This window comes from Pogona vitticeps, chromosome 7, assembly GCF_051106095.1.
Source record: "Pogona vitticeps strain Pit_001003342236 chromosome 7, PviZW2.1, whole genome shotgun sequence".
Taxonomy (NCBI): domain Eukaryota; kingdom Metazoa; phylum Chordata; class Lepidosauria; order Squamata; family Agamidae; genus Pogona; species Pogona vitticeps.
The window spans coordinates 14,655,692-14,682,946 of NC_135789.1; the positions used below are offsets into that span (position 1 = coordinate 14,655,692).

At 46.8% G+C, this 27,255-nt stretch overlaps 3 protein-coding genes, 1 long non-coding RNA gene and 1 other non-coding gene across 7 annotated transcripts in view; 2 read left to right on the forward strand and 3 right to left on the reverse strand.

Moving 5' to 3' along the window:
* LOC110072486 (ATCAY kinesin light chain interacting caytaxin) overlaps positions 1-158 on the reverse strand; it is a 39,535-nt gene extending 39,377 nt beyond the window's left edge. For 2 of the 3 annotated variants that reach the window (XM_078379509.1, XM_078379506.1), the window contains exon 1: positions 76-158. The gene's annotated coding sequence lies outside the window, so the exon portion shown is untranslated. The remainder of the gene's footprint in view (positions 1-75) is intronic. The other variant, XM_078379507.1, reaches the window with a different exon arrangement.
* A 1,346-nt stretch (positions 159-1,504) lies between these two features.
* ACTL9 (actin like 9) lies at positions 1,505-4,679 on the forward strand. The gene has a single exon (XM_072978020.2). It carries the CDS (start codon positions 1,990-1,992, stop codon positions 3,277-3,279), a length of 1,290 nt encoding a protein of 429 aa, XP_072834121.2. The 5' UTR covers positions 1,505-1,989; the 3' UTR covers positions 3,280-4,679.
* Positions 4,680-4,762: 83 nt separating this feature from the next.
* Positions 4,763-4,869, reverse strand: LOC140701807 (U6 spliceosomal RNA). Its single transcript, XR_012080787.2, has one exon. It is a non-coding gene; the product is annotated as a U6 spliceosomal RNA (small nuclear RNA).
* Positions 4,870-5,451: 582 nt separating this feature from the next.
* On the forward strand, positions 5,452-16,199 carry LOC110072461 (radial spoke head protein 3 homolog B). Its single transcript, XM_020780855.3, has 11 exons — positions 5,452-6,201; positions 6,750-6,837; positions 7,373-7,514; positions 8,074-8,219; positions 8,401-8,604; positions 8,794-8,956; positions 9,267-9,353; positions 9,659-10,057; positions 10,776-14,355; positions 14,683-14,777; positions 15,729-16,199. Exons 1-8 carry the CDS (start codon positions 6,071-6,073, stop codon positions 10,042-10,044), a joined length of 1,347 nt encoding a protein of 448 aa, XP_020636514.3. The 5' UTR covers positions 5,452-6,070; the 3' UTR covers positions 10,045-10,057; positions 10,776-14,355; positions 14,683-14,777; positions 15,729-16,199.
* LOC144584099 (uncharacterized) lies at positions 11,092-26,803 on the reverse strand. Its single transcript, XR_013538146.1, has 2 exons — positions 20,065-26,803; positions 11,092-16,555 (listed from the first exon to the last, which is right to left on the reverse strand). It is a non-coding gene; the product is annotated as an uncharacterized LOC144584099 (long non-coding RNA).
* Between the last annotated feature and the right edge of the window lie 452 nt (positions 26,804-27,255).

The window sequence follows — 27,255 nt, forward strand, 5'->3', positions numbered from 1 at the left end:
AGCCATGCCGGCATAACGCAGGGCCCCCAGCACTCCCACCCCCAGCCGCACCATGATCCCTGTCTGTCCCCATACCTACTGCATCCGTGTGCCTTTTCCCCCCACGGTTACTGCCTTTACTCAGAGGTTTCTGTTGCAGTCTGAGAGAGATGCATCCCTCGTTTTTGGCTCTTCTTGGCTCTTCCGCCGATCTGTCAGCGCTGGGCTCCGGCTGCTGCATGTGCCTTCATCAGAAAATGCTGCTTTCTTCTTCTCTTCCCCCCGCCCCCGTCACTCAACACACACCTTGTATCCCCCCCCTTTCTTTTCCCCCTCCCTTGGAATAAAAGGATGATTCGTTAAGTTTCCATCCCTCTAGTCTCGCATGGCTTCCATGCACAGTGGCTCTGCTCTTGATGCTTTCTATTTTATTTTTTCTTATTTTGCTGCTGCTGCTGCTGGCTGCAAGGGGTCTAAAGCTTAAACCCACTTAAGACCGTTTATTTGCTTGGCTTTTGTGTGCCAGGGCGGGCGGGCGGACGGAGGAGTGAGGGGATGTGTGGGTGGGAGCTATCCAGAGCTGTTCATTTTTTTTAATTTTTATTTTTATTTTTAATGAGAGAGTCAGAGAGGTGTGCAAGCGCAGCCACCGAAGGCATCCGGCCCAGGCCGATAGCATCCTTTTACAAAAAACACCCCATCCCTTTGGAACGTTCGGTCCTGCTTTTCTTCCTTATCACCCTGTGCAGGCGCGCACTCGAACCGGCACACATTTTTCCATCGCGATGGGTCCCTCGAATATCCAGAAGGCAGTGTCTACCATTGCATTTTTGCCTGCCAGGCATCAAGGAGAAGGGCTTCCGATTCCAATGAATGTGGACCCTGTTGGAATAAATAGGGTTTGGGTGCCACTTTGCCAATGTAAGACCCATGGGTTTCAGGGGGTCTACTCCTGTAGGAGCCAGCATCTGACTTAAGGCTAGGACTTTTGAATAGGTGGCTGGAAAAAAGACCCATGCTGTTTTAGGGTGCATTGACAGAAATCTAGTCTCCAAATCCCGCAAGGTACTAGTTTCCCTCTGTTTGGCATTGGTTAGACCACCTCTGGAGTCCTTCTTATCTCTTCTCAATGCCCTACTCAGCTCCCTCTCCACCCTCTTTCATGTGCTTATTTATTTAAAATATTTTCACCTTTCCTTTCTCCTCAAAAGGACCCCAGGCTTGGTTTTCTCGTCTACATCTAAGACAGTGGTTCCCAACCTTGGGTCCCTAGATGTTCTTGGACTGCAGCTCCCAGAAATCCTGTCTGACGCTGCAAGTAGTGAAGGATTCTGGGAACTGTAGTCCAAGAACACTTGATCAAGGGTGTCCAAAAGGGGACACAGAACACCAGGTGAGTTCTGATCACATCAAAACAAAGTAGTACGCTTAGATACCTTGATGTGGACTCCAGGCCTGACGCCACCTTCCAGTCCATGGGCATTCCTCTTTATTTCGCTACTGCATTGCACAGTCAGTTGCTGAAGGCCTTAAGTTCTGGAATCATGTGAGTCAGTCTAGAGAAGATTCAAGGAATTCCATCCGCCCATAAGATTCCTGGATTTTAGCCAACCACTTGTCTCGTCTCTTGTCTCGTCTCAGCTTTCCACCAGAAGAGACAAAAGTTGGGACTTGCTGGCCCACCTTCATCTCCAAATGATGACACAGTGCGAAGGGCTCCTAACCAGCCAAAGGTGAGGTCACCTGACATGCTTGCATGGCATCATAATTCTGCTTTGTGAAAACAGAGAGAAAATCCTTTAAAACAGTGGTCCTCGATCTTGGGCCTCCAGATGTTCTTGGACTTCAACTCCCAGAAATCCTGGCCAGAAGAGGGGGTGGTGTGGGCTTCTGGGAGTTGTGGTCCAAGAACATCTGGAGGCCCAAGGTGGGGGACCACTGCTTTAAAATTCTAGCTTTGTCACTCAGGGGTTGAATTTGCAGACGGAGGACTGGAGGGAAGGATTGATCATGTCCTCCAGAAGTTCCAGGTCAAAAAGCCCGAGACCTTCCCGGAAAAGGAGTCCTGGATCCTCAAAATCCAGGAGCCCGGGGCCAAGAACAGCAAGACCTGGATCTCAGACATCTTCCAGAGAACGAGGTGGTACCACAGCGAGGTCTAGAACTCCAGAAAGAGCCCAAAAGGTCATCAAAACAGGAGCCGTGGTAATAGATACTGGGACCGGGACCTGTAAAGCCGGGTTTGCAGGGCAACAGACCCCTCAGGTGGTCCTTGAGACGGTGGTTGGGTACCCCACAGAGAAATCCATGAGAACCAGAAGAGATCGACCAGATACCTTTGTTGGGAAGCGCGCCCGGTTGGAGACCGACGTAGACATCATTTTGCCTCTCAGAAATGGCATCATCATTGACTGGGAAGCCGTGGAGGTTTTGTGGAGGCATCTCTTCTACCACGATCTCAAGGCCGCCCCGGAAGAACACGCCCTGCTCCTGTCTGACCCTCCTCTCTGCCCAACGACCAACCGGGAGAAGCTGGTGGAGGTAGTCTTTGAGTCCCTCAACTCTCCGGCGATGTACGTGGCTTATCAATCCGTCCTCTCTGTCTACGCCCATGGCAAAATCAGCGGGCTGGTGGTTGACACCGGCTACGCTACGACACACACCGTCCCGGTCAACGAAGGGTACAATTTGCCCCACGCCGCAGAGAGGATGGACATTGCTGGGGCCAACATGACGTCCTTCTTGATGGACCTCCTGAGGGACATGGGCCACGGCTTTGACGAGCGAATGCTTGACGTTGTGGATGACATCAAGAAGAAATGCTGCTACGTGGCCCTTGATTTCAAGGCAGAGTGGAACCGTCCTAAGAAAGAATACATGATGGACTACCAGCTGCCGGACGGCCAGACTATTCGGTTGGGAAAGGAGAGATTCCAGTGCCCAGAAATGTTATTCCATCCTCCACAGATGCCAGGGCTTTCTGTCCTCGGAGTCCCCGGCATGGCCTTAAAAAGCTTGCGGAGAGTGCCAGAAACCTGCCAGAAAGAGATGTATGAAAACATCCTTCTGTGTGGAGGCTCTTCTGGGTTTGAAGGGTTCGAGAAGAGGTTCACCCACGACCTCTTGGCCGGCGTGCCCTCCAACACGAAAGTGAACGTCACAGCCGTGCCGCTCCGGAAATACTCCGTCTGGACTGGGGGATCCATCCTCGCATCTCTGAATAACTTTCAACCCTGCTGGGTCCGGAAAGAGCAATATCAAGAACACGGGCCATATATTGTCCACCGGAAGTGCTACTGAACTTGGAGGGGGGTGGCTTCTCACCGAGCCATCCACAAGGGGGGAAAGGTAGCAAAACAAAATAAATCCATCTGTTTGCAAAGGCGTTAAATGTAGGTTTGTGGTTATTGCCTGGAGAGGAACCTATTCCTCGCGAGGTATAGGCAGCTCTGCTTGTCCTTTCTGCATGCTCAAAATGACCCTGTAAAGGTAGGTCAGGCTGAGAGGCAGAGAATACAAGTGTTCCACTTGCACATGCTTTAAAATGCTTATTTAAATGCACACTTCAATGTGAACCCTCACGCTTATTGCACAGTGGAAACCCCTTATCCGCAGGATCAATATCTGCTGATTCACTTATCCACAGTCTGAAGATATTTAAAATGTTTTTTTTTTAATTTTTAATTTTTTAACAAGAGGGGTGACAAAAAGGAAAAGAGGAGTTGAGGTTAAAGGGGAAAAAGAGAAACAATCACATACTAACATCCATTCTATACCTATTGCCATATCAAAATTCCACGTTACTCTATTTACTCTTTTCTGCCTTCTAGGTTTACGTTCACATTTCAATATATGCTATTCATACGTTGCCTGTTGATTTAGTCCACTTATAAAATAAGTCCCATCTTTCTGTTGCCTTTTGTAAAGGACAGTCCTTCATTACTTCTGATAAAATGTCCATTTCCGCTATTTCCCGTATCTTCTCAATAAGATCTTGTTTCGGTATCGTCAGACTTTTCCAATTTTTGGCATAGAGAATTCTTGCTGCAGTAACAATATACTGTATATAACTATATGTTCCTTTGACTTATCTATGTTATCAGGTATCATACTGAATAAGAACAATTCTGGGTTTAGTGGCACCTTACAAAGCAATATTTGTTGCAACACAGCATGTACTCTTTTCCAATACTGTTTCGCTACTCTGCATGACCACCACATATGGTAATAGCTTCCCACCTGTGCTTCACATTTCCAACACAGATTCGATACATCTGTATACATCTTCGACAATTTCTCTGGGGTCATATGCCACCTGTAAAACATCTTGTATATATTCTCTTTAAAATTAACCGATCTTGTAAGCTTTATATTATTTTGCCATATTTTCAACCATTGATCAATATCAATATTATGCCCTATGTTTTGTGCCCACTTGATCATACATTCTTTAACCATTTCATCTTGCATTTTAATTTCTAACAGATAGTTATACATTTTCTTAACTATTTTATGTATTGAACCTAATAAAAGCTTATCAGACATCGTTTGTTCTGAGTAGAAACCTTCCTTTTTGTCTTTTGTATATCTAGATTCCAACTGTGCTCTGGACCACCAGTCTATATAGATATTCTGTGACTCTAGCTCTTCTTTAGACCTTAATTCACCATCTTTTTAAAATAAATCTTGGTATCTTAAAAGTTTTGCTTTTGTCATAAGATTAGATTGTGTAAAGGCCTCTATAGGTGACACCCATACCGGTATTTTACAGTAGATTTGTTGTAAAAATATGGAACGCTTCACGAATTTGCGTGTCATCCTTGCGCAGGGGCCATGCTAATCTTCTCTGTATCGTTCCAATTTTAGTATATGTGCTGCCGAAGCAAGCACAAGATATTTAAAATGTTAAAAGAAACATCCCATAAATATATATTTCTAACAATGAAGTTACCAGAACTGGCCATGCTGTGTGTAGCATTCACTATCAAAATTGTGTTTGCTATTATCCACAATTTTCAGCATCTGGTGGGAGTCTTTGAACGGATTTCCTGTGCATACAGGGGTCCTACTGTAAAAGGAAAGGAAAAGAAGGTTGGAAGTGGAGACACAGAAAATTGCCACCAATTCACCGTCTTTGATGGTGCAAGGAGCTAAAAACAGTCATCTTGTCCATTAAAACAGGAAAGAAGTCGGGGAAAACGTACATTCCCAGTTCCAGTGGAGATAATTGACTGGGGTGTCAGCTGGGGTGATGGAACCAAGAGGCAAAGCATTTTAAGGTGATTTGGTCATGAGAAGGCAATCGAGAGCCGTTAGCTTTGCAAAAGATCTGATCCTTCACGGAGAGGATAATGCCTGATGCAGGTTTGTTGGGCCAAAACCTCACCCTGGTGCATTTAGGGGACTCTCCTTTGATGGGATAGTGTGGGGAGGGGGGTTGGCACAATGATGGTCGCTACCCCGAAATACAACAGCCTCCGATATGCAGATGATAGCACTCTGATGGCAGAAAGTGAGGAATTAAAGAACCTCTTAATGAGGGTGGAAGAAGAGAGTGCTAAAAATGGTCTGAAGCTAAACATCAAACAGAATAACAACAACAAACAAATAAATAAATACATTTATTTATTCAAAGCGGCCTCCCCTTTTTTTCCAGTCCCTCCATGAGGACTAGAAACCTACGTTGCTCTGAAATGGAGGATGGAGGGCAGGTGTTTATTTTTTATTTTTGCAACCTGGCAGGGGTGCCACAGGGAGCGTCTTGATGCAAAACAGTTCCCAGGGCTGGTGGTTTTTTTCCTCCTATGCATTTAAATTTAAAAGCCCCCCCCCAAAAAAACACCCTTTTTTGGGCCAACTCCCCAAGTAATCCTTGTGCCCCAGCACCCTTCCCTTTACTTAGGGAGCAGGAGAAGCCATTCCAGTCATTCTTGTTTCCCAGGTTCAGCTGGAAGGACAGGCCTGGGCATTGGCTTACCCTGGCAACCGTCGCCCTTCAGGTTGCCTGGCAACGGTTGCCGAGGGGAGATTGTTCTCCCGCAAGGCCATTTTTCCCCTTCTTTCCTCCTGGGAAGGCTCGGGGCTCCTCAGCATGGCCTCTGCCTCGGTGCTGGTGGCCCAAGAAGAGGCCGCCGGGCCTTCGGCCACTTACTCTTACTGCAGCCGGCCTCGGGCGGTCCCGGCCCGGCGGCGGTACCGCACCTCATTGGAGCCCAATGACCTGTGAGTAGCCCTTCTGGTCCCATCCTGCAGGGATCCTCCTCCTCCTATGAGAAACTGCCTCTTTTTTGAGAAAGGAAGACTTTTTTAAACACACACACACACGCCCCAATTTTTTTTTGGAGGAGGGAACTACAAATCCCAGCCATGGAGGTGCAGCAGGGGTGGGATGCCAGGCTGAAAGACTAGGAACGGGACCTCGCTTGTTGGATCAGTCTGTTTCGGCGGCTGTGATAATAAAAAAAAAAATAACCACTGCACCCCAGTGTTGTTACAGCATGGATAGGAAAGGACCGAGCATCTGTGGCTCGACTCCTCGAGACACAATGGTACCCGGATCTGGGCCGCCGGGGGGGGGATTCCCACGGGGTTATTTATACATCCCTGTGTCTCTTTCAGGATAAAATGCAAGTTTTACTGATCCACTTTAGTGGGACCTGGCGGTCACTCTGTGATGGAAGGCTAATCAGTCTTGGGCAGAGGAGCAAATGCTAATTTTTAATCCTGATTTCTTTCCCTCCCTCCTCTCTCTACCCATCCTCAATTTCCAGGGAGGAGGAGCCCGTGCGCTATGCAAACCTCATGTACGAGAGACGTGTGGTCCGTGGGAACACCTACGCCCTCCACGTTTTACCGTGGGTAGGTGTGAGGGCTCTCTGAGGAACGAACCCCACGGATCTCTCCGTGGAGGAGACGGGCCCAGCCTTCGTGGGACTCAATCCGAAAGGACGTTAGCGGACACTTGGGCAAAATTCACCAGTGGGGCCCAGGAGGGTGGGGAAGTGGAAAAAAGAAAAGCTGGGACTTCCTAGAAAACAGGAAAGAATTAAACATCCACATGCCCAGGGTACTCTGTCTCACGTGGTCCCCTGGAACGGATGGGGAGTTTCTGGGGAGCCTCAGATTTGCACCATGTGGCTCCTGACATACCATGACCCCCATCTTTTAGTGGATCACGTGGAATCCCTACATAAGACAAGCCTCCTTCCTCCCCGGGAGTTTACCCCTAGCTTACCCCCTAGATTATTTTGAAAACTTGTATTTCCAAAACGCTTCCTTTTCTTAACCAGGTTAGGAGGGTGGTTTGTAGCCACTTGGACGTCAGTGGGCAGCCTCCAGAACTGCCAAGCCAGGAAATATTTTGAGGGGCTTCTTTTTTCCTCCGTTTTTCCAGAGTAGCGAACCGGACCCCCTCGAGTTGCAAAGACAGAGGGAAGCGCAACGCAAAGCCCTCGCCCGGAAGCGGGCTAACGAGCAGCTCCGGACCAGGACCCCCGACCCCTTGGAGGGCCGGCGGCATGTGGACGTACAAACAGGTGAGCGCGCCGGGGGAGAGCTTCGGCAACCACCGAAGGGATCGCAGGCAAGCAGGCCCATCTGCGCTGGATCCAGAAGGGACCTTCTGAAGCTCTAAATCCAGGCGGTCCTCCCATTCTGAGTGGCCCCACTGGCCTGAAGGGCCAAACGGGGATGTCAAGGTTTACATCCCTCTCCTTGACACAGTGGCTCGGTTCTTGTTCGGATTGCCAATTTAGGCGACAGAGAACGAAACTGAGAGAGTTCCTGGCCTTTGTACGAGCAGGACAGAGGAGGGGGGGAACCTATAGAGAGAACCCAACAGCACTTGCAAAAAATATCATTTTTGGGGGTGGGGGAAATACACTATGGGGCCATGCTGAGTAGAGATTCTGGGGTTTGTAGTAAAAAAAAGAGGGTCAGATTTCAAGTTCTACGTAGAAGGCTTTGAAGGTCCTGAAAGGTTCTCCCATCTGTCAGGCCCTGAAGGTTCCTCATTGATAATAATCAGATTTCTGTACTGAGGACCCCCCAGAGAATAAAAACGGGGGGGGGTTTCCCCCTTGGGTGTCGTTTCAGAGCTGTACCTGGAAGAGCTTGCGGACCGCATCATTGAGGTGGACGTGGAGTGCCAAACGGACGCCTTTCTGGACCGGCCAGCCACTCCGCTCTTCGTCCCTGCAAAGACTGGAAAGGATGTGGCTACTCAGATATGGGAAGGAGAGGTACAGACAGATCAATGGATAGGTTGATAGATTGATTGACTGAATTAATAGATGGATTGATGACTTCTAGAGCGCTCAGACGCGTAGCAGAAATTCATTGCTTTTTTTTTCCAAATCAAAGTAGCTTTCCGAATTCTGATTTCTGGCCCGGTTTCTCTTCCCCTTCAAATCCCTCCCCCAGCTTTTCGATTTTGACCTCGAAGTCCGTCCGATGCTGGAGGTTCTGGTGGGGAAGACTATCGAGCAAGCCCTGCTGGAGGTGATGGAGGAAGAGGAGCTGGCCGATCTGCGAGCCCACCAGTACGCCTACCACGAGCTGCGCCTGGCCGAACTTGCTGAGGTCCAGCGCCTTGAGGAGCAGGAGAGGCGGCACAGAGAGGAGAAAGTATGAGGCGCTTTAGGGCTAGAAGGCTGTGGGGGGGCGAAAGGGGAAAAGACCACCTTATAAGCCCCTATCTCAAGTTTTGAATTTCTTGTGATTGTTGGAAAGAATCCAGGGCTCCTTTGGCAGGGGTGTGGCAGTGCACTGAATTAAATCCAGAGAAGTTTTTAAAAGGCCAGCTTTCTTGGGCAGGAACGTCGTAAGAAGCAGCAACTGCAGGCCCTGCAGAAGGAGAAGGAAACGTCGGAGAAAATAGCCGCCCGGGCCTTCGCTCAGCGCTACCTCTCCGATCTGCTCCCCTCTGTCTTCGGGAGCCTCCGAGACAGCGGGTATTTCTACGACCCCGTGGAAAGAGGTGCGGGTTTTCCTGTGTACAGGATTTGCTCTTCCCTTGCAACATCTCAGAATGGACATTTGTTTTCACCTCCTCCATTTCAGTTATTTTTTTGGTTCTGTGTTTATCCCACAATGAGCTTGAGGCTCATCTTCCTTCCTTCCTGTATCCTCGCACGGACCCTGAGGTTCAAGATTCAGTGGGGTGGGGTGGAGGACTCAAAACAAGGGGTCCCCAGCTATAACACAACCCTCCAGCCACGAATAATACCCGTCACAATACTCTGGCCATGAATAATACCGGTAACAATACCCATTCTTGTCTTGTGCAGACATTGAGTCAGGTTTCGTTCCGTGGATGATGGACAAGGTTGAAGAAACCATGGAGAAGCGCGTGCTCGGGAGAACAATAGCCGACAGTGAGCTAAATCATATATATTTTAAGCCCCATTTTGCTTTTCTTTTCAAAATGATCTGTTGTGGCTTCTTGTCTGCTCCGAATCCGTCGGTGGGTGGATCTGTGTGGCTCTTTCCTGAGCTGTCCCGATGCCTTTAAGATGCTTTCCGAGACGTTAAAGGGAGACTTCCGCTTGGCTTTTTTAAAATGGGTAGACAAGGAAGGGGGTGCCCCTTTTTTGCTCTTCTGGGGTGAGTGGGACTTACAGAGTCTCTTCACACCCTTTGCGGGGTGAGCTTTAACACAGTGTCCTCTTCCCCTTCTCAGGCCTAATTCGCCAGGTGACAGAAATGCGGCTGGAATCTTTCCAGCAAGGGGTGCTTCTGTACCCCTACCAAGTGGAAGTTGTGCAGCCTCCCGAGGAAGAGGAGGGTGGACAGGAGCCGGCGGCCGAGGAAGTGGTGGCCGTTTCCCCTGGAGAACCGGAAGCCATGGTCCAGCCGGACGCGCCTCTTCCACCAGAACCATCCGACCTGCTGGACGTGGTGGATCCTCTGGGAACACCAGCCCAGCCAGAGGCTCCCAACGAAACGGATGTGTCTGATCGGCCACAGATCGTGGGTCAGCCCGAAGTTCCTGATCTGCCAGAAGTGCCCGATCAGGGCAAAGGGGAGGGAGACCCGGAAACGGATCCCTCTGGACACCAGGAATAGCCAAACGAATCAGGTGAGAGGAAGAACCTCACCCACCCACCCACCCCCCAAAAAGTGGTCTTCAGACTCTGATTTTTGAGTTCATATAAGGCCGATTCAAAATGCTGTTGGTTGGTTGGTTTATCCGTGATTGGTGAAACCCACTTAAATGGTGCCCTCCCCTGCCACCAGCTTGATGCCAAAAGGATGCCCCTCTCTGCCATTTTCTGCCGCTAGAGGTCAGCAGAACCATTGGGAGAGGAATTAAATAAAGCCAGAAAAAAAAAAACAGTACCAACCACCTCTCTGTAAAAACTCCTAGGTTTTAGTGATCCTGAGGTCTGCTAGCTGAAAATGATGATGGGGTCAAATTTGGGGTTAAGGGACATCATTGCGGAATGAGCCCGAATAAACAAGACCTATTTGTGATTTGATGGGTTTTCTCCACTCACGACTAACATCCAGTGCATGGATTCTCCTTGGCTTTCGTGAAAGAAATTAAGCAAGGGAGAAGCTTCATGTGTTTAGCTTCTGCTCGGAGTTTGTGGGATTGGGCCCCTTACAGTGTCGTTGATGTGCTGTTCCCAAAGAAGCCACTGCCTTGATCTGCTGCGGCAGCATCACCCACAGAAAAATAAATCCAATTTTTGCTAGTTTAAGCACCCGGCGTTGTTGTTATTATTTCGCTTGGCTGGAAGCATGGAGGATTGGACCGGCATTAAAGTCTCAAATCTTGCCATCATCTTTTCCAGGGAAACTCTGCCAGGAAGACGTTGTGTTGCTGATTCTTTGGTAGAAAGGAAGAAAGAAAGAAAAAAGGACAGAAATATTGAATTTAATTTTAGTCCCGGTGGACAAGTAATAAATCGAAAGCTCTAATTTTTTCCCCAAAAAATACCTTCTAGGTCTTGGTTCTCCTAACAAGAAAACCACTCAGTCCTGATGCCCAGAAATCTTTATTGTTAGTTTCCGATGTTTGTTTTTTCATCCGTCACATCAGGTGTTATTGCATCAAATGTTTAAATGTGAGGATTTTGCTGTTGTTGTTAAAAATGTGCTCAATCCTAGGGGAAAGGTTGACAAATGTTGGTTCTTTAAGTCCTACAGATGTGACTTGAGTTAGAGATTAATTAACCAGGAAAATGAACATGCCTTTGATTTCAGAGGGAATGAATGAGAAACGTCTGCCAGTTTGTAGGTTTGGGTTTGAGAAACTTTATTTTTGTACTTATGTCTTAAAGTTTATGTACATGTTAATGTATATGTTTATACATAAGTTTATGTATAGACATATATAATGTTATATACATATATATATATATATGATTTATAGAAAACATAGAAAAATGTAGAGTTATTAGTTGCTCCTGAAGTCTGATATGTTTGTGACTTCCATAATACAGACTTTTAAAATATATATATTATTTTTCTGGTATAACATGGAATCACTGAAGAGGTACACACTTTGACTAAAGTTATATCCCCTGTGTCCATCCCTACTGGTGTTAATTATTTCATTTTAAAATATACCATGTTGCAAAATATTCTTTATTCAGGACCGCTTGAGTTCAGAAGGCACTGAATTTTCTTGGATAGCTCAGTACCATCCGCTCTGTTCTGTTTTTAGCTGTGTCCGGTGGACATTGTTCATGTCCTCAGGCGTGTGCGTTTGTGCGTCCATAAAGAAACGCATGCTAGGCGCCCCATGCTGGAAAATTTAGACTGAATTTCAAACTGATCATAAATCTGATTTTATGCCTGACTTCCGCAAAAGGAGGAACTTGATCATTCTTTTTCTATGACCCGAAAGAAACCATTGAGCAGGTAAACAGGGTGGCTCACTTTGTTGATCAGGGCACCTTTGCTCCCCAGATTTTAAATACTTCCCCCCTTTTTTTGAGGAGTTTCAATCCTTATTTATTCTCCAAGGTGGTTGACAGGTTACAAAGACAGAGAACCGTGTCCTCTTTTTTTTCTGAAACCTTCCTCCTTAAAGGCTTTTCTCCAAATCCAGAGGCTTGAAGGTGGGTGGACTGTGGTGGACTCCAACTCCCAGATGCCCCAACCAGGACAGCCAGGGGGCAGGGGATGATAGGCCTTGTAGTCCAGCCACCAGCGGCCCACCTTGGTGCGTTTCAGTCCAGTCTTCGTGATCCACCCTGTCCGGGTTGCTAATATAGGGTGCCAGGTGACTCATGAATATCATCCATGCCACGGAGAGAACTTCACTAACGCTTGCTACTGTTTGGTGTCCATTCCGAGCGGGAAAAGTCTGTTTTCAAGAAAAGCATTTTGGAAAATCCTACTTCGGGGACAACAGTTTCCGTAATTGCCCAAACCAGGAGACTGCCTGGGAAGGGGGGAAACTTAGGGAGTCACAGGCCCCCGAAGGAATTCCCATCAGGGATCCCCTTCGCTAGAAAGCTAGCATGGCAAGGAAAAACAACCCAGCCTCTCTTTTTTCGGCCCTTATGTGCTAGTTTACTCCTTGCAAGGAGAATCACGTTTCTTCCTTACACGACGGAGCATCCCGAAATATGCAGGTAGCCTCCAAACTGCTTTCTGAAGTAGTCCCAGGAGGAAAAAGCAAAGAGTCTGTACCGCTTGGTCTCTTTCTTCCTTTTTCTGATGTGCAAACATGTTATTTGTCAGAACTCCCTTGTTTTCAGCCTCGTCTGAAAATATTTGTGGTGTGTACTGACAATAAAATGGATGCCACACACAAAAAATTTATTAAAATCAAGATTACAAACTGTTCGCATCTGGAGAGGGAAATACAAGGCTGTGGTTTTGGTTTTATGGTATCTGGACAGGGAGAGGGGAGAGAAAATGTATAATTGTTTGGCATGTACAGTTCTGGCTGTGCATTTTAAATTAGCCACAGTTCATTATCCTGTGTCCTGTTTGCTGGGACGTGTCTTATGTGTACCTGTTAGTAAAGCATGTCCTTCATTTATGGGTCTCTTTGAACCAGTAAAAACTTGGCCAGCGTGACCTCATATAAATTAGACTTGAATGATTACATCCTTTTTACGACGAACCAAAACATCAGTAAATTGTGTGAGTTTTTGGTTTCTCCAGAAATTTTTCTCCTTTGGGAACTAAAAGTCTAATCAACACCGTTTTGGCTCCCCTTGTCCCGGGCAAAGCACGCTGGACCAAACTTGCACATTACAGACAGCCCGTCATTAGCGGAGGGAATTTCCGCAAAGGCTGACAGAGTCTGATTGCGACAGTATGAGCTTTTCATGCACCCACCCTGTACTTTGCAAAAGGAGGGTTGCAGCAGTGTTTTTGCAATCTGCTATCAGGTGAATGGAGGATTTGTGTGCAAGTCCGAGGTCTCGGTCACGAAGGTCTGCCCAAAGCACGTCTCTCTAACACTTAACAGATTCCCGTTTCTCGTGACAGATACTTGCAGCTTTTCTAGTTAATAAGATGTTTTTAAGCCCCCCCCAACCCCAATATTCATTGCAAAAAGGGGCGGGATCTGAGACGGCTTGGTGTGCGTCTGCGGGGTGACCTCGCAAAAGAGTTAACCGTTGTTCCTCCTTAAACCTTTCCATATGGAACAGTGGCTTTTATGGAAGGATGCTGTGTCCCTATTTTATGGCAAAGCCAGCGCCGGTTGAATTAGCAGGGGCAGAATTTATGTACGGACGCGTGTCTTTCCAACCGGATACCGTTCCGCGTCACAGAGTATGCAAAACCATTCAGATCTGTGCTTCAATCTCTCTGTGTGCCTTTTCCTTAACAAACAAACAAACAAAAAAGAATGTATATAGCATTATAGAAAAATACCATAAACATAGCCCAATATATGGATTTTCAGTGATGTCTCTGCTCGGAAAATTAAAAAAGGCAGGAGGCTGGGTCGTAGAGATTAGCCCCGGTTTGTGCTTTTCATGGAGAGTATTAGGGGATGCGAATGTGTGCAAAGAAGGGGCAGTTGGGGGTCCCCAATGAGCAGTCGCTGGGGAAGGTGCTGGCGGTGGGATTCCCACCCACCACCACCACCCCCGGGATTGGGGAAGGCTCCTGAAAAAAAAAGGGAATTTACCCCTAATTTCCATGGGTGAAGCATCCGGATGTCTGATACAGGTCAAAAGTCTCTTCTAAAGGGGAGTGCTCACACAGAGAGAGAGAGACTTTCTGTCGAAGGTGGATTGGTCACCACATCATCCTCCCTGGCCCCACCCCTTGGGCAGAAGGGTGATAAATGGGGTGCTCCCAGGAGATCTCAAGCCACTGAAGGGAAGAGGCATCTCTCTCACCCGCAGGAGAAAACCCCAGGGAGAAAACCTTTGAAGTCCCCATCACACCTGAGACCAGGTACCTCTCCCTCCCTGTCTCTCTTTCTCGCTCCCCCTCCCCGCATTGCTACTCCTGGACTCCTGAGTTCTCCTTGGCAGGGGCCCGGAGGTGAGCCGCAGAGTCCAGAAAACCCCGGGTGGGGTCGTCGCTCGTTTCCCTTCTCCAAAGTGACGAGAGGCGGTCCTCTTTTTGACTACAGATCCCATCACTCCTCAGTATTTAAAAAACGAATCTGTTCTTTTGCCATCTTTTATACCAAAAGAAGCAAAATTGTAAGGTTTTTCTTTCTTTCTTTGTGTTTTTCTTTGTTTGTGTTTCTTTGTGTTTTTCAAATCCACCCTCCAGCCCGGGCTGGCCGAGATGTCCCTCCTCCGGAAACAAGTCTTTGGCCTGCTGGTTTGTCTGTGGATTCTCTGTGCCATTCTGCCGGATAAGTTTTGGTAAGCGGGAGGCCAGCGGCCAGCGATGGGCTGCATTGCCAGAAGGCCAACAGAGAGTAATAAAGAGACGAAAGAATCCTATGGCGCCAATGCTCCAGATGGACTACAGCTCCCCTCATCCCTTAGCTATAGCCATCCAAAGTCATGGGGTGTGGCACTCCACGTTTGAGGGGGGCCACAGACCCGATTTTCCCCACTTTTGCATTCCTTAAAAAATAAGGACTACACGAGGAACCCCTGTATCCATAGTTTCACTTATCTGTGGTCTGAAAATATTAGAAATACCATATTTTTCCGTGTAGAAGACGCCACCATGTATAAGACCCCACACACGCTTTTCTAATCCAAAATTAAGAAATCTAAGTGGGGCTTAGCAAATGTAGGGGGAAAGGGATAAAAGCACTGCAGAATTGCTTTGATCCCTGCTTTCTCCTCTACTTGTTTTTGATCTCAGCTTACTTCCATGTATAAGCCGACCTTCAATTTTTAGTCTAAACATTTTACACAAAAGTATAGTCTTATACATGGAAAAATACGATGCTGATGCTGATGCTGATGCTGATGCTGCTAATAATAATAATAATAATAATAATAATAATAATAATAATAATAATAATAATAATAATAATAATAATAATAATAATAATAATAATACATGTTCCCATGATGTACTTACCAGAACTGGCCACTAGAATGCACCAGAAACTAAGCCATGTGTAGGGTTTGCTCTTATCCATGGTTTTCAGTATCTGCAGAGGGACTTGGAAACCATCCCCTATGGACATGGGAGTCCTACTGTTTTAATTACATGAAGACGTCTATTACACCTCCACGCCCCAAAAGTAACAGTGCAATCAGATAGATGTCTGCTCGAAAGTAATCCCAGTGGAGTTTAATCTGTCATACTCTAGGGTTTGCTTTCTGGCGCCCTTCTATCCTCTTTCTCAACAGCACAAGCCAATTCATAGAGCCGCCACCGAAGGTTAGCGGCCGGAAGCGTGACGTTGGTGCACTGAGCCAGGCTTTCGGGGACTTCCGCCGGAAGAGACACGTGCTCCATGGGGCCAGGCACCATTCAGCCGGGCACGAGGGCCACCAGGGTCTGGCACCCTAAATGACATCGCTCAGAAGGGAAGCCGCCGAGCGCCACGAGCAGATCAATAACGTGTCCCCACTGCAGCCATCCCAGACACCAACTGTGGTCAAAATGCAGGGGTGGGTGGGGTTTTTTTTATCTTTTCTTTGCAAATAACTTCTGAGGAGATTTCCGGCCAAAGTCTTTGAATCCTAAAATTCTATTCGAAATTTTCCTGCTGGTTTTCTCCGACCTCGGATCTTCTCTGTAACGCTTCTCTCCGATTGTGAAATCAACGTATTGCATTTGAAATTTGCTATCGAATAAAGAGATCTGCTTGCACCCATCGTTCCCTTCTCGTTATACAGATTTATTTGGGGAACTTCTTTACTTATGAATGTGCTTTAACGTGGCTTTTCTCATGGGTGAGAAGTGACTCCCTCCCCCCCCCCCCGTGTTCATTCCTGACACAGAAGATGCGTTTGCTTCCCATCGGTTGCATTACCTTTGAAATGTACCTTTCCATCTTCTTAAACCGTCCACCAAATTGTTTTTTTCTTTTTAAAGAGGGATAATCTGATTCCTGTAATGACTTGTAATGGGTCCTTTCCAAGCCCTGGTGTGATTTAGCGGCACGAAAGGAATTAAGGCAGAATTCTGCACTTGGTTACACGTGAGCAATCCTCGTTTCATTCGCTATGATCTGCAGAGGGGAGAGAAAATTTATAATGACTTGGCATGGACAGTTCTGTTTTTTTTTTAAACTAGCCACAGTTCGTTACCCTGTGTCCTGTTTGCTGGGGGGTGTTTTATGTATACCTGGTAGTAAAGCATGTCCTTCATTTATGGGTTTCTTTGAACCACCCACGTGGGTTGCGCTGCGGGCTAAACTGCAGAAGCCTGTGCTGCAGGATCAGAAGACCAGCAGTCGTAAGATCGAATCCCCGCGACGGAGTGAGCTCCCTGTTGCTTGTCCCAGCTCCTGCCAACCTAGCCATGCGAGTAGATAAATAGGTGCCACCTTGGTGGAATAGGTGGCCACCTGACTAGGGAAATTGTTTATGTACAAGCGCTGGCTCTACGGCTCGAAAATGGGATGATCACCGCCCCCTAGAGTCGAACACGACTGGACTAAAAATGTCAAGGGGAACTTTTACCTTTACGTTTGACCCAGTAAACACTTGGCCAGCGTGACCTCGTATAAATTAGAGTTGGATGATTACATCCTTATTACGATGAACCGAGACATCAGTAAGTTGTGTGAGTTTTTGGTTTCTCCAGAAATTTTTCTCCTCTGGGAACTAAAAGTCTAATTAACACCGTTTTGCCTCCCCTTGTCCCGGGCAAAGCACGTTGGACCAAACTTGCACATTACAGACAGCCCGTCATTAGCGGAGGGAATTTCCGCAAAGGCTGACAGAGTCTGATTGTGACAGTATGAGCTTTTCATGCACCCACCCCATAAAAGGAGGGTTGCAGCAGTGTTTTTGCAATCGGCTATCAGGTGAACGGAGGCTTTGTGTGCAAGTCCGAGGTCTCGATCATGAAGATCTGCCCGAAGCACGTCTCTCTAACACTTAACAGATTCCCGTTTCTAGTGACAGATACTTGCAGCTTTCTTAAACAATAAGATGTTTTTAAGCCCCCTCCCCACAACCCCAATATTCATTGCAAAAAGGGGCGGGATCTGAGACGGCTCGGTGTGCATCTGCGGGGTGACCTCGCAAAAGAGTTAACCGTTGTTCCTCCTTAAACCTTTCCATATGGAACAGTGGCTTTTACGGAAGGGTGCTGTGTCCCTATTTTATGGTAAAGCCAGCGCCGGTTGAATTAGCAGGGGCAGAATTTGTGTCTTTCCAACTGGATACCGTTCCATGTCATGAAGTGTGCAAAACCGTTCAGATCTGTGCTTCTGTCTCTCTGTGTGCCTTTAGTCTTTTCCTTAACAAAAATAAAAAAATAAGAATGTATATAGCGTTATGGAAAAATACCATAAAGATAGCCCAGTTATACAGATTATCAGCGATGTCTCCGTTCGGAAAATTTAAAAAGGCGGGACGCTGGGTCGTTGAGATTAGTCCCGGTTTGGGCTTTTCGTGTAGAGTATTAGGGGATGCGAATTTGTGCAAAGAGGGGACAGTTGGGGGTCCCCAATGAGCAGCCCCTGGGAAGGTGCCGTCGGCGGGATTTATAATGACTTGGCATGGACAGTTCTGGCTGTTCTTTTTAAACTAGCCACAGTTCGTTATCCTGTATCCTGTTTTCTGGGAAGTGTCTTATGTATGCCTTTTGTCCTTCATATATGGGTCTCTTTTAACCAGTAAAAAATCATTCCGGGGGTTTGTTTCACTCTGTTTACAGCCAGAAACGGAGGACAACTTCGCCGTACAAATTAGACTTGAATGATAATGTTCTTATTCACCCCGAGCAAAACATCAATAAAACATGTGAGTTTCGAAATCCTCCAGAACTTTCTTCCTCTGGAGGTGAAATATCTAGCTCATAGGTCGGGGAACAGGGGTAAATTACCCCAAATGGGGTAAAAGTGAAAATCCTGGGGTAATGAACATTCTCTTTCCCCCTCATTAAGAGGTTCTTTAAGTGCTCCTCACTTTCTGCCATGCTTTGGCGTAGTCAATGAAGTAGAAGTAGATGTTTTTCTGGAACTCTCTGGCTTTCTCTATAATCCAGTGCATGTTAGCAATTTGGTCCCTAGTTCCTCTGCCCCTTTGAAATCCAGCTTGTATTTCTGGGAGTTCTCGGTCCACATACTGCTGAAGCCTGCCTTGTAGGATTTTGAGCATAACCTTACTAGCATGTGAAATGAGTGCAATTGTATGGTAGTTGGAGCATTCTTTGGCACTTCCCTTCTTTGGGATTGGGATGTAGACTGATCTTTTCCAATCATCTGGCCACTGCTGAGTTTTCCATTGATGATGATAAAAAAAGCACACTGATCCTTTGATATTGGGCTGTGGCACCAGGGTGTATGACATGACCTTTAGCCTGGTTTGTTCCTTTTTGCACACCACACATAGAATGATTAAAGTGGTAGGGAAAGCCCACCCCCCAATTCTGCGCTGGCTGTCTCTAGCAAGCATGTCATTGCTAGGACCACTCTGGGAGCCATTGATGATGATTAAATCCTCTGCAAGCTAGCAAAAATTTAATGCAACTTGCTAGGCACGTTGGACACCGTACTACTCCCTATACCACACCATGGCTGGAGTGCAATGTGTTCCAGCAAAAATAGTGCACATCTTTATCAAATTTTGTGCATCCTGCTAGTTCGGTACACAGCCTGTGTAGATTCGATAATATTTTTAATTCAAATAATGTATGATTTCCTTCCTTTCGAATCAAGGGGGTAATGTCGGCATATATAAATTTTTGGGGGGGTAAAAGGTAAAAAAGTTCCCTGACCCCTGATCTAGCTAAACTCAGAGTTTCTCCCCCACCCCCCGGTTGTCCTAGCTAAAGCACCAAATTCCACATTACAGATAACCCATCCTTGGCAGAGGAAATTTCCGGAAGAGCTGAAAACATCTGATTGCCACAGCACGAGCTTTCTTAAGAAGGGGCAGTTTTATTCCCACCATGACTTTACTTATGTTATTTCCAATCCATGGTGTGATTTAGCAGTGTGAAAGGGATTAAGGCTGACGCGGACATTCGGTTCGATGTGAGTAACCCCTCATTTCACTCACTAGGACTTACTCTGAGTAGACATATAAAATCCCAGTTTGGATACTCTCACCCCTTGAGAGATTACATTATTCTTTCAGAGGAATACTCTGGCACTTTTAAAATAAAAGTTAGCCAGCTAACTACCAGGGGTGGGGATTTGAATCGCGGGAATTGCTGTCAAGTTGGACTTAAATTGGATACTGGGGACGCAGCTGGGGTTTTATTTTTCCCCCCAATGATTCGAACTCGAATCGTGACTCAGAACCCACTCACCGCTCCCTGTTTTTCTAGGTGGGGAAACTCCTTATTTTTTTAAATAAGGATTCAGATTTATGGCTTGGGACTCAGGACCATCCAAAGATGTGCCAGTATCCCATAACACAACCACATTCTCTTCCACCTCCAGGCCTCAGTTTGCTTCCTCAACCTCCCCCCCCCAGAAGATTTCCTCCTTCGAAATCAGAGGAAAATGGAGTGTGTTTCGGTGCTTAAAGATGTGATTGCATCCTCATGGGTTTTGCTTACCGTGTCTGACAAAGAGGGAGAGGTACAGGAACAGACCAACCAGCCGTGGGTCCGATTCTGACGGCCTGTCCCAAATAGGCAAAGAAGCGAATTCAAATTAGAGAACAGAAAATCAATGTTCTCGCTCTCGATTCCACCTCCTCCTGTCTGAAGATGTATGAAAAGCCCTTAACGCCCATATGTGAAAGTTCATTGTGGGCAAACCTCTTTAAATACAGTGGTGCCTCGCTTAATGGGTGCCCTGTTTAATGACGAATCCGCATAGCAATTAAGTTTTTGCTGTTTCGCTTACCGATTTTTGCATAACGATGTTTTTCCAACAGCTGATCGGCAGTTCCAAAATGGCCGCCGGGTTAAAAAAATGGCCGTCCGCTGTGTTTTCGCGCCGATTCCTCGCTTACCGGGCAGCAAAAATGGCGGCCATATGGAGGATTTTCGCTTAGAGGTGAGTTTTTTGCCCATAGGAATGCATCAAATGGCTTTTTTATTTCGCATAGCGACGAATCCGCATAGCGACGATTTTGGCTGCACGGATTATCGTCGCTATGCGGGGCACCACTGTATATCACAGCTACAATTAAGAAACTCATTTTACGAGTGTGGTTCCTTCCGTCCCGCTGTCACAAAGGAGCCCTGTTTCCCCAAAAATAAGACCTCACCTGAAAATAAGCCCTAGTAGGATTTTTCAGGATAAATAAATAAATAAATAAATAAATAAATAAATAAATAAATAAATAAATAAATAAATAAATAAATAAATAAATGGCTCAGGTTTGGGACTTGGGTTTTAGGACCAAAGACTCGGATTTAGGATTCGCACCCAAAGCTTTGTGCATGGAGTTAAACACTCATGCAATGCAGGGTCACGGGCAGCCTTAACAGGAGACAAACTCGGACACCACACAACCCACACATGCACATCTGGCCTTATTATTGTGGGGGGGTATGTGTGAAGAGCTTCCGGAAAGATCTGCAGTGCAGACGGTGTGATTTTAACACAAGGGATCGAGGAAGAGAGGAAGCCTCGTATTTATCACGGCTTCAACACCAAACAGCAAAGCATCTGTGGGAAACGAGATCTCAGGATGAGTGAATTCTTTCTAGGGAGGAAAAAAAATGATTTTTTTAAAAATCGCCGTTTAAAAAAAAAAAGAGCAGGGGATGATGGAGACCACCTCGTTCCCCTTCATTTCCCGTTTCCATTTCAGCATCTGTTTTTCTCCCTCCTGCACCTCGCTCGGTATTTGAGAATCATGAGGTTCGTCTTGGTCGGGTGCCAGCCTGACCCTCGTGGGGAGATGATGTCTGCACTTGGTTAAAATGAAGACAAAGTGAGCGATCCTCGGCAGCTTATCGCCCGAGCCCCAAAGGCCCTTCCCATATATCCACTGTTGAACCCTATAATCCGCGAGACAGCAACAAACCGAGGTGTCTTCTTCCCTCTCCCAAAGGCTGTGCTTGGTTCCTGCATTGAACGCTCAATGTTGGCTTGAGTTACCCCTGCTGAGGGATGGATGTTTTGCAGTGGCGGTTATTATTAATAATAATATGATTTCCCTTCCACTCTTCCTTTTGAGAGTCCGGAGTGTGGAACAACTGAGATAAAAATGGGGCTACAAGCCCAAATGCTTAAAACCACAAGTCTAAGACCACTCCTCTGAAGCCTGGTCTATACAAGAAGAGAAATAATAGGATTCTATGACTGTCTTTCCTGATCCAAAAATGTTTTCCCTCCAGATACAACCATCCTTCAAAGCTCCATGCCAGAGCTATCAAGCATGCAAAGGATACTCCGGCGTCCACGACAGTCCCTTCCAGCTTGAAAATCCTGCAGTAGAGAGTTAGGAAAAACCAGAATTAGGAGAGAATCCCCCCCCCCATTTGAATTCTCCCTTCTTCTAATACCTTTGATTCAGAGCACAGCAAAGATCCTTTGTTAAAACTACAAGTTCCATCATCCTTCAGGCATCCCTCTTTTGGAACATTTCCTGCCTACCACCAGTCAAAGCGTTTGCAAGGGTGGAAGCAAATGATTTTGGCGTGTTGAATGTTAAACTCTTCTGTGAATTTATACACCACCTGTCCGATTCCTCTGGGTTTTTTTTTAGTGTTTTTTTCATAAACACCCATAAACAAAATCTCTCCCCTACAAACACCCACAACTTTCCTCGCTCATGTCAAATCTGTGGCTCATAAATCTACAGTTATCCTGCTGTCAGGCCAAAAGAAAGCCCTTCATTAATTTCTTCCTTAAAACTTCAAACCTGGAAACCCAATATCCTCCCGGGGAGGGCAAAGGGGATTGGAGGAGATTTCGGAATGAGAACGGGAATGGCCACTGGGAATGCGACCGTGCGTCCCACTGGATCAGCCGCTTTTCTGCGCCCACCCCAAATTGATGCATCCTTTCTCACCCTCCACCCCGGGGGAACCTCTCGATAATGCAAACCAGCTGACCGTTCCACACACCCCCATCCACCCCATATCTCCAAATCTGGATCTCGTTACTGATCCTAAATCTGGAGATCTATTTTACAGTACTTCCCCCCCCCCCCGGTGTTATCCCGTGGAACTGACGAGGACAGAGTGTTGTCCGCAAGGGAAATGCCAGAATTTTGGAATGCTCCTTTTTGGGTTTATTTTAAATGACTGACAGGAATCCCCTCCCTCCGCCTGTAAAGCAAGTGACTGAGTGGGATGGGAGATTCTGTGAATCGTCGCCCTAAAATAAAACAAAATAAAATAATGACCACCGTTCCTCGAAAGCTCTGAAAAAATACACTTCCATCGGACACCAACTTCTCATGCCGTTAAACTTTCAAACTCTATATAAGACGTCAATTCTAGTATTTAGAAAAGTGACTGTTTTTTTCTTCCTCTACAAGCGTGGCATGCTTTCAAACCTCTGTGCAAAAAGCGTCCGGGCTTGCCAGGGAGCCTGTGTTTACCTCTTAGTGGCCCGTGGCAAAATCTTGAGTCAGGCAAGGGGGCTCGCCGGCAGAGCTGAGCAAATTCTGTGGCAGGATAAACAGATGTCTTTTACCCGTTAAGGGTGTGTTGCTCCTAATGACGTCCTACGTAGGGTTTTGTTAGGGGGCAAACTCTTCTCAAATTTTTTGCTCGGATCACATTGTATGTTGTATGTTGTATGTTGACCCTCCCCTCCTGCTTCAGACTATTTTTGGCTTTCCCACCTCTGCCTTGGAAAGTCACTACAAATTTATTTCCTCTGTTTTTTTTTCCAAAAAAAAAAAAAAAGGAAACAAAATCAGTTTGGACTTCCAAACTCTCTCTTTCTCTCTCCCCTGGAAAAAACATAGCAGGCCCGACTTCTCCTGTCTTGTTAGAGGAAACCTGTAAAGACGCCGGCCAATATGCGGTGGCTTTTTCACAACCCCATTGCCTCCATCTCCACCAAGCCTTGTGATGGATGGAGCCCTTTTTTTTCCCAAGGCCCCCGATGCCAATCCAAATTAAATTTTGCAGAAACTTCACTGGCCTCATCGTGGCTGGCGGAGTTAAAGGGCAAGTGGAAAGAAAAACCCTCGTTCCTTCTCCCTTTCTTTCTCTCAAAGTTTTGTTTTTTGAAGTTTCAACAAGAGTGATGGCCCAAGGCTCCGTGGGTGGGCTGCCTGGAGTTTGCAGCTGCTGGCCAGGTTGGCTCAGTTCTCCGATCGGGTCTTTTTGTGGCAGGGGGTAGACAGAGCCGTGATGGTGGTGGGAGAAAAAATTATCCCCCTCCTGTACACACATATAGGCACTTCTTCCTTTAAGCTGGCATGAAATCCGCTTGACAATATTATTAATAGCGACCGCCGGGGAGCTTTCAAACATCTGCGGCAGTCTTCGCGACAAGTCCCACAGATGCTACAGGTCTTGAAAGATGGGATCTGGGGAGATGTATCACCTTCTCACTTTACGACTCATTCTTCATCCATTCCCCCAGTTGCTCACAGCATGCACCTCACGGGGAGCACCCGGTCATGGTGTCAGAGGACCGTTCAGGGAGGTCTTAGGCGGGCCGTGATGGGGTAACAGCATCCAGACTTTGCTGAGCCTTTTAAAAATCCTCTCCTTCGACAGCTTTCCCAACGCCTTCATGTATACCGAAGAGCAGGAATCGAACCTGTTTCCGGTGGAGGTTTGGAGTGAAAGTTTGCCAACCCACCCACCCAGCCACCGCAAACCGACCAAGCTTACAACAGAAAAAAAGGTTGCATCTATTTTTTAACAAAAGAATGGCCAGTGCAATTTCACTCCTTATCTAAATGTCAAAGGTTCGATCCAATGGCGGAAAGGTGGACGGGGGGATCGTTGGCCTCCCCTGACCACGTGGCTCGAACTCCCTGTGGCCAAAACCCTTTTTAAAAAATCAAATCAAATTTAAGGCCCTTGGTTTTTGAGGCTTTTCTTCCCCCTCTTCTTCAAACACACTTAGAGTTGCCCGCTTTTGTTTTGAACCAAAAGCAGACATTGGATAAATAGTTTCCTACTTCGGATTATCGTTCCCAGCTTCCTCAAACAGCAAGATGGGTGGTGGAGGATATATGAAATAGTACAGGAACATAGGGAAATGGACACCTAACGAATCAGACTGTCAAGCCGTTCATCACCGTGAGTTGTCTGTATGGATTGTTAGTCTTTTCTCTTAGGTTTTTAAGTGGGTTTCTCTCCAAGCCCTACTCGGCCATAAAGATGAGGGATTCGCACCTGAAGCTATCTCCTGGCTCAAGGGCCTGTCTAGTAAGAAGAAACCAAGGTTCTGTTCCTCATGGTCTTATACAGATGGGCAGCTCCTCTCTGGGGGTTCATCCATCACTCTTTCCCAGCAGCCCTACCGGGAAATGTGAGGCACATAATCTACCACTAAGTTGTGGGCTCCTAAAAATAAAATTAAGGTTCTAGTCCTCATTGATCTCAGTCGGTTGAAGCCCAACCAGCAATTTAGCTCCAGCTCCAGCTCATTAGAGACGAACAAAACCATTTCCACATTTTTTTTAAACTCCAGAAGTCAGGACAAGAAATGCTGCCGTGTTTTACCATGGTGAGGGAGCCGAGAAATGAGGCACTCCTCCGTCTTCTGCAGGGGGGCCCGTCCGGGCCTGTATTGTACAAAACGGCCCGTAAACAGGAATTATTTTTCTGTTTGCGGAGGGGCAAGGCGACCAAGAGCGGATGTAAGAAAAGATTATCGTATCGAGGACTGTGTTTTTACGGGACGGAAATTTGGCAGGGCGAGCGCGGTGGTGGGTTTGAGCGCCGTTGCTAATGGTCCAGATTTCAGGGAGTGGGGTGGTCTAGCATCGCCTGCTTAGAACAGGCTCCATGTGAATTATGTGCCAAGCGAAGATCGAGTCCAAACCTCATTAAAAAAAGCTTTAATGTTCTTAAAACCCAGCCTCTCCGCACCAGATTGAGCTTCCCAAAACGCAGGGGCCAAGTAGCACGGAGTCGTCTGGGTGAGCCTGGAGTCAAATATCGGACACTTTTCCGATGGGTTGAGTCTCCTTGGTTCCTTCGCTTGTCCAGATTCTTCCCCTGGCCCTCAGAGGGAATTAGATAGATAGATAGATAGATAGATAGATAGATAGATAGATAGATAGATAGATAGATAGATAGATAGATAGATAGATAGATAGATAGATAGATAGATAGATAGATAGATAGATAGACAGACAGACAGACAGACAGACAGACAGACAGACAGACAGACAGACAGACAGACAGATTTGGTGGGATCACACACAAAAAAAGCAAAAGGATGGCATTCCCCCCTTTGGGATGGGTTTTTCCAGCTGCCGGCAAGCGGCAAGACCCGAATCCAGGGCATTTCCACCGTTGTGGCGAACAATCAACATCGCCAGGACGTGGTCCCGGTGCTGGTCTTCCCGGCCTCGGAAGCTAGCAGCTCTGGTCTTTATCCCTGATAAAATGAAGATGCTAGCCCTCATGGCTTTTGAATGAAAGGGTGATTCAAAGGAGGACGCAGAAAGCGGGCCCCTTATACCACATCCGCTTGCTTCGCGACTTGCAGGTGAGAAAACGTCCACGGTTCATGTGTAAAGCTCCTCTCGGGAGTCATGAGGCCTAGAAACTTGTCTGTTTTTTAAGAGTGAAACCCAACTATTTTCAGGCTCCTGAATAAGAACATAGCTCAGTGTGTATGTGTGTGGGGGTTCATTCAAATAAAGAATTACAGCACCAAGCAGAAAGCAGCCCTAGCCAACGACATATGCAGTGGGTCTGTTTCCTTGCGGCACACGGTAGCGCTCGGGCGCGGGGATGCTGTTCGTGTTTCTGGGTTACGGCGCTTGCTCCGGATCTCACCAAATGCGCCGCAGCCGGGAAAGCTTGCCAAAACAAAACAAAACAAAACTGAAATAAAAATGTCAACAGTGCAGAGGAAAGAAAGAGGGTCCTCCCCCCAGCCATGAACACATTTGATGTGCATTTATTAATTTCCATCAGATGAGTCGGAAGGAACGTCCAGGCTCGTGGGAGGAAACAGGAAGAGGAAAAAGCTCTTGGGGGTAAGAATCAGGTTGGAGGAAAGCCAAAGAATTTAATATTTTTTGGAGGGGGGAGTAACTACAACTCCCAGAATGCTGTCCTGTTTTTTCCGTCCCAAGGATCCCAGCAAACTCTTTCAAGAAGCGAAGAGAGCAACAGATGGTCTTAGCCACCCTTAGAAAGAGACCCAATGTGGTGTCGTGGAGAGAGTAACAGACTAGGACTCTGAAGATCTTCAAATTATAACCCGTTGTGTTTATTGTTAGTAATCCCAGCTGTATTTATGCCAATAAAGGTTTGGAGAAAGAAGAAGACTCTGAAGATCTGTGTTCGAATGCCGTCTCGGCCGTGGACATTCACGGGGGGATGGAGGGAATTGGTCAAGCCGCTCCTTAAATATCTCATTTGCCTTGAAAGCCCTGCTCGGGTCGTTATAAGTCAGTTCCGACCTGACGGCATGCCACAACAAGTCCGTGGTAGACTGCCCCTGAAAAGAGAGGCTCCTTCTAAACCAGTGGTTATCAGAGACACGGCCTTTTGCAGTGTCTTTTTTCCTTGATTTACCCTCCTGATGAGTGCTTTTACGAGACAGTCCTTTATTTTCTGGAGAGATGCAGAAAAACCTTTCGCGAAACCTCTCGAGGAGAACCACGGCCCAGCGGCCCGACGACACTGCCTTTC